Genomic DNA, 6,000 nt, shown 5'->3' with positions numbered 1-6,000 from the left:
ACCTTAAGGCCTCTGGTGCTGCCTGAACTGGGGGCGATGACCAGCAACCGGCGATTGGCCATTACCAGTTGCGTCTTCTCCTGGAACCCTCTCTACCTGCCTTACGTTATTAATGGTGCCCAAAGAAATGATGAGCAGATACAAAGTTTCTGTGGGGTTACAGAGCCTTGTTTTCACCAAGTTTCGGGAGTTTTCTTTCTTTCTTTTTTTTTTTTTTTTTTTTTTTTTTTTTTTGAGATGCTTCTGCTTAGCATTCCTGACAGGCCTGAGTGTGAGGGCTCAAATTTCAGCTGACCCAAGTGGGGAGTAATTCATTGATTTTTATAATCCGTAGGTTACTGCTTTTCTCCCTGGCTCCGACATATGGTTTTCATTTCTAATTTCTGCCATATGCTTCTCAACTTGAACTTGCTCTTGTCTCTCTCTTGCTCCGTGACAGTGAGTGTCACGCATGTTGGCCCTGCTACAGGGTGGAGTGAAGGGTAGTAGGAGAGAGATGTGTTGCTCCTTCGGCTTAGCCACAGGCCCCAGCAGACCTGACTTCGGTATGGAAAAGAGGACAGGTGATCTTATGACGAGTGTTTCCTCCTCACTCCCAGTCAAGGCAATGCCACGAATGGTTGGACAATCTGGACTTGCCTTCGGGTTCAGGTTTCAGTCACTGAGCAGAGGCCATAGAACCAGGACCTCCCTGTCTTCTATAACAAACACAACTGCGATAGGGGCTCTTGGAAGTCAAAGCCAGGAATCTGCAGGCACTCCACCCCCCACTCCGCACTGCTGATGAACCCAAGGACTGTTTCAATGGGCAGATTGCTAGACCGTATCGACCTTTCTAAGAGGTCTCAATCCGAATTGTAGTCTTAACCCTCTTTTTTTTTTTTTTTTTTTTGAAACAAAGCGTGCAGGCTAGGGGGTGGGGTGTTCTTTCTTTAATGTTATTCTTTATCATCCCCCTCCTTCTTCACTTGGTGGGTCCCAAAGTGGGCCAACCCCCACTCCTGGAAAAGGGCCTCCCACCACGCAGACTCTTAAAGGTCACTTGGAATCTGTCTCTTAAATCCTGTCCTGAGTAGCAACTCTCCTCCTACAAACAGATGTACAGAATCTGCTGTTAAAAACAAAAGCAAAAGAAAACGCAGGACTCCCCCAGGCCTACGAGCCCTGCCTGAGACGCACTCCCACCCTTCATTCCGTCCCCTAAGCACAGATGGATCTGGCAGAAAATGGTCCAGACACAAAAGTCACTGCTCACAAGAACTTGGGAAGCTGGGAGTGTTTCTCTAAAGCTCAGATATTTAGACGGTGGGAGTTCTGCTGTGCTGGTCACTTTCCAAGAGCTGCTAACCTGACACTTCATTGTGTACTGCTTAATCATTTTAAACAAAACAAAACAAAGCAAAATAGCCAAAACACACAAACACAATCTCTGGGGCGGGGAGGGGGCAGGAGAGGGGGTCATGGATGAAGTGGTGGCTGAATCAGATTTTCCATCAGTCGTTTCTGCTCAGAGCTGGGAAGCAGTTGTGTCCACAGCGGATCGGCTTCGCCCTTCCTTGTCGGGAGCCCGAGGCCGAGCTGCCATCACAGGAAGTCATTCTGTGGCTGCAGGAGGCGGTCAGGGTCTGGTTCCGGAGCCATCCACGTTATTACACATTTGAGCTCCACGTTAACAACACTTCACCAACAGTGCGACAGAACAGAAAAGGTTCTACTTCGAATTTGCACGTGGATCCAAACCTTGACCTACGACTTCAGTGAGGAAACCAGCATCTCGGAGAGTAGATGCGTTTTAAGGGACTTCTAAAGAATTCCATGTTTCAAGCGGCATGGAAAAGAATTCTGAAGACACACTCAGGAGCTGTGCCCCATTAGCGGGAGGCTTTCTGCGGTCTGCAGAAACGTAAGGTTGAATGGGAAAATGAAGATACTTGGTTTTCGATAATTTAGAAATTGTCTTAAAAAAAAAAGGGAACTCACGCTGTATTACCAACATTCTTTCCCTTGCTCTGCACAACAAAAAAGACAAATACATTTCATATGCAATGCCGCATGTAACGTTTAGTCCAAATGGTCAAAATTATAGCTTTTAATTTTATAAGCCCCAAAGTACGAGACACGACCAGTTAGCATCCGTGCGAGAAAACAATGACAAACACAAAATAGGAACACTTGTTTTTTCCAGCCACAAATAATAATGGAGAGTTATATATGTATGAGAAACAGTAATAATAAGAGAATAATCAGCATTAAGTTCAAAACTTCCAGGAAAGCTATTTTGGATTAGATAATGTTTTACTTCAGAATATGCAAGTTTAAAAGTCAAATTGTCCAAGTTATCCTCCTCGCCACACACCAAAGATTTATATACAGGCTGGAATCCAGAAATTAAGGTTCAAAGTATAAATATTGATAATTGTGGCTAAATTCAGAATGGTTTCAGAAAGATGATACAATTTCAAATAGAAACTGAAAGAAATTTTGCTTTGTGATCTAGTTACTATAATTTTTTCTCTTCAGGATCCTTTTCTTTCTCTTGAGGAGTCAGCTAAATCTCAAATTATTTTGATTACAAGAAGTTTTTAGATGGGATCAGCAAATTTAGGAGGAAGTCAGAGCAGAGTGAATACATATGGATATATGTATGTGCCTATATGTGGACGTATATATATACACGTATACCTTCTTCCATCTGCAACGCAGAGGGAAGAACCCCCCACAAAGACCTCCCTGTGGCCCCCCTCAATTAGTTCTCAGATGACTTGAGCGATTCACCAACTGTAACAGAGTAACTGACCTCTTCCCCATTAAAACTTTTCCCGGGAAGAAGTTTCTGCCACTCCTAACGCGGAGACTTGGCCCATGTCCTTTGCGGGGAAAGCAAGAGCCCACGACAACTTTTCACAGGAGCCAAAATCTGGAAGGAAGTAGAAGACTCGGGGTAACGGGTAAGGACCAAGACTGCAGAGAAGCGTATTTGAGACGACTGCTCAGGACGACTTCGGTTCTGTATTGTTTATTACAGTCCAAATGCATGAAGTTCTTAGGAAATCAGATCAGATGGTACAGATAAAAACGGGCCATGAAAGCCCGGTCGGAGGTGTTTTCGGGCCAAATTGCAGACCACCCAACAGTTCACATTTTAGGAATTTAAAATGTCTAAAAATAGATAAGGTGGTTTCTCAAAAAAAAAAAAAAAAAAAAAAAAGAGAGAGAGAGACAGAGAGAGAAAGAGAGAGAGGGGGAAGGAAGGACAGGAAAGGGAAGGAGGAAGGAAGGCGACAAGAACCCATTCAGGAAGTGTTCGCTAACGAGAACACCTTACTTAGAAAGGAGGGGCAGAAGCGTGAAGACCCATTAACTCTGTGCACGTTACTGCAACGGTAAACACAGCAGAATGCATAGGCCTCGTAATACTTCAGTGATGGCATATATATAATGTCTCTAGCACTTTTAAAAAATATGCCGAGACTAATAATTAACGACCATCCCAGATAAAAATACATATTTCATAGAGGGGCAGGGGGAAGGGGGAGGAAAGTTTGGTCCCACGGTTGATCCTGGGACCTATCAAGATGAAACCATGTTTTTTTGGTAATCCTAGAGGATATGGCAGCAAAAATAGTTGTAAGGATGTTGGCTGGTTTTAAGAGGGTTATTTTCAAATATAACCTTACAGCTACATTTGCAAAAGCATCTTCGTGAAAAGTTTATTAACCCTGTAAACTGTCTATAGTGACATCTCTAAGATAAAATAAAAGTGGCTGAGGTGTGAGTGGGCAAGGGACGTGTGCTTTAAAGCAAAATCCGAGCCCTTTGGGGGGCTCCTCTCACACAAAGGGATACAGACTCTTAAATAAAATAATACTTCCTTAAAAATCTGCCACCTCACAATTGTTTACATCATAGAAAAATAGCATTTTTGTAAAAAGAAATAGAGTTACTTTGTTAAAATGGTCTATTTTAAACCAGCAGTCATTTCTCATATAAAGGATTTCTAAACATCCATACAGAACATAAAAATAGTACGGAGTGCAAAGCAGACAGTGGCATGTTTGCGAGTGATCGAAGGATTTCACTGCCAGATAAATAATGCTCTGAGTACATTATGGTACAAGTTTTAATCTTTTAGAAACTTAAAAGGTATCGCTCTTATCCTCTGATGGCAAGCTACTTATAAACAGAGTTACTTGCAGCAGCAGAAGGCCAAATTGCTTAGAAATGGGTCAGATGTATTCATCACGTCTCCCCTAAACTCAAAGCGCCGGGACGCTGGGCAGTTGGCCCACGTCCCAAACTCCTTAACGCAAGCGCGGACCACAGGCCGTGGAGACGCAGAGGGGAATTTACGACATTCACAGTCCTTTTAAAATCATTCACGTTTGAATTTTCACATAGAACCAGATTAACACCAAACTATCTACCAGCTTGGCGAAACCCGTCATGAAGGAGAGTTTATGTGACTCCCTTCCAAATACAGGCATTCACTCTTTATATTATAAAAACAGATGGTTTCAACGGACTAATGCTTTATTTCCACACAGCGATTCCGTGGGGATGACGAAGTTCTCGGTGGCAGTGGTAAAGGATGTTATTTGGTACACGAAGGGCCAGTAGTCTCCAGCTTACACACGGGCAAGTCGGGCTAAACGAGAGAACACTCAGTTAGTAAACTCTGGCGGTCCCGTGCTCAACTGGCGTCTCCTCACACCCTCTCCACTCTGCTAGGGTCGTATGAATCTGTATAAAAGAAAAAAAAAAAAAAAAAAGAAAAAAATTAGTAGTATATTCAATTTGCGTGTTTTGGTTTAATCCTCAGACCATAAATAAGTATGTTTAGGGAGCAAAATCCACAAGTGTAGAGTTGATGCTTCAATATTTAAACAATATTATTTTCACTGAGAGGCAAAAAAAACTTATCACCAAAAGGCTGTTTCGGGGCGCCTGGGTGGCTCAGTGTTGAGCGTCAGACTCTTGATTTCAACGGAGGTCACGATCCCTGCCTGGGATCTTTTCTCTTCTCTTTTCTCTTTTCTTTTTTTTTTTTTTTTGTTTTTCTTTTCTTCTTTTCTCTTTTCTTTTCTTTCTTTCCTTTATCTCTCTCTCTCTTTCTCTCTCTCTCTCTCTCTCTCTCTCTCTCTCTCTCCCCCGCCCCTCTCCCCAGCCAGCACGAGCTCTCTCTCTAAAACTAAAAAATCAAAAAATTCTTACAAAGGCTATTTTAAAAGGACACGTATGATCATTACCTAATCATAGATAGAAAAATGTTAGTTGCTTAATTTCTGATAATCTTTTCCTGTTGTCCACAGTGAAACAACATTAACTTTAAATACAACACATAAACCAGCAAAGGCATGCTAGGCTGATACCAAGGATTTTGTTTGCTTGTTTGTTTTGTTTTTGTTTCTTATAAATTACAACTCCACTGAAATCTTGCTTTAAAAAATGCATCTTTGTGATCAAATGCTGTCCCTGGAAGGCTTGAGGACCCTGAAATCTTGACTGCTTGGCCAGCAATGAGAGGCCTCTTGTCTCCGGCCGCCATCAGCCAGCAGACAGGCCCAGGCCTGGACACAGGCCTGTTCACACACTCTTCTAGGCCTTTCCCACGCACAGGGGTGTAGGAGCCTGGGCCACCACACTGACCCGTTCTACAGCCCACAACTGGAAAATCCCAGCCTGGGCCCGAGTGAGCTGCGTTTCCAAAATGGGCCGCCATACAGAACGATGGTCCAAAGCTGCCATTAGTCCTACAGCTGGGTGATTTTGATCTGACCACCCCGGGATTCACAGTCCTCCAGGACCCACATAAGCCCCAAGGCCACACGTGTGCCTCCTACGGCCAGAATTTCCTGCCACAGAAGCTCAAAGGCGTCCTGACTTTTATTTAAGAGAAAACGCTTAGGAAATCTAGGAGGATTGGTACAATTTGATGGTTGTAAAAACGGTGGCAGAACGATCTCTTCCCAAACCCATCTGGACACCCGTACATCACGAAGG

General features: G+C 43.4%; 1 protein-coding gene across 4 annotated transcripts in view; it reads right to left on the bottom strand.

Annotated features, from left to right (window-relative positions):
- Window positions 1-423: 423 nt before the first annotated feature.
- JCAD (junctional cadherin 5 associated) overlaps window positions 424-6,000 on the bottom strand; it is a 41,712-nt gene continuing 36,135 nt past the window's right edge. For all 4 annotated transcript variants that reach the window (XM_030321234.1, XM_030321233.1, XM_030321232.1 and 1 more), the window contains one exon: window positions 424-4,740. In XM_030321234.1, the coding sequence (XP_030177094.1) occupies window positions 4,706-4,740 (35 nt within the window). In that variant the 3' untranslated portion in view covers window positions 424-4,705. The remainder of the gene's footprint in view (window positions 4,741-6,000) is intronic.

The sequence above is a fragment of the Lynx canadensis genome, chromosome B4 (assembly GCF_007474595.2).
Source record: "Lynx canadensis isolate LIC74 chromosome B4, mLynCan4.pri.v2, whole genome shotgun sequence".
NCBI classification, from domain to species: domain Eukaryota; kingdom Metazoa; phylum Chordata; class Mammalia; order Carnivora; family Felidae; genus Lynx; species Lynx canadensis.
Note: the sequence above shows the minus strand (reverse complement) of the source record. Positions and strands in the feature narration are given on the sequence as shown.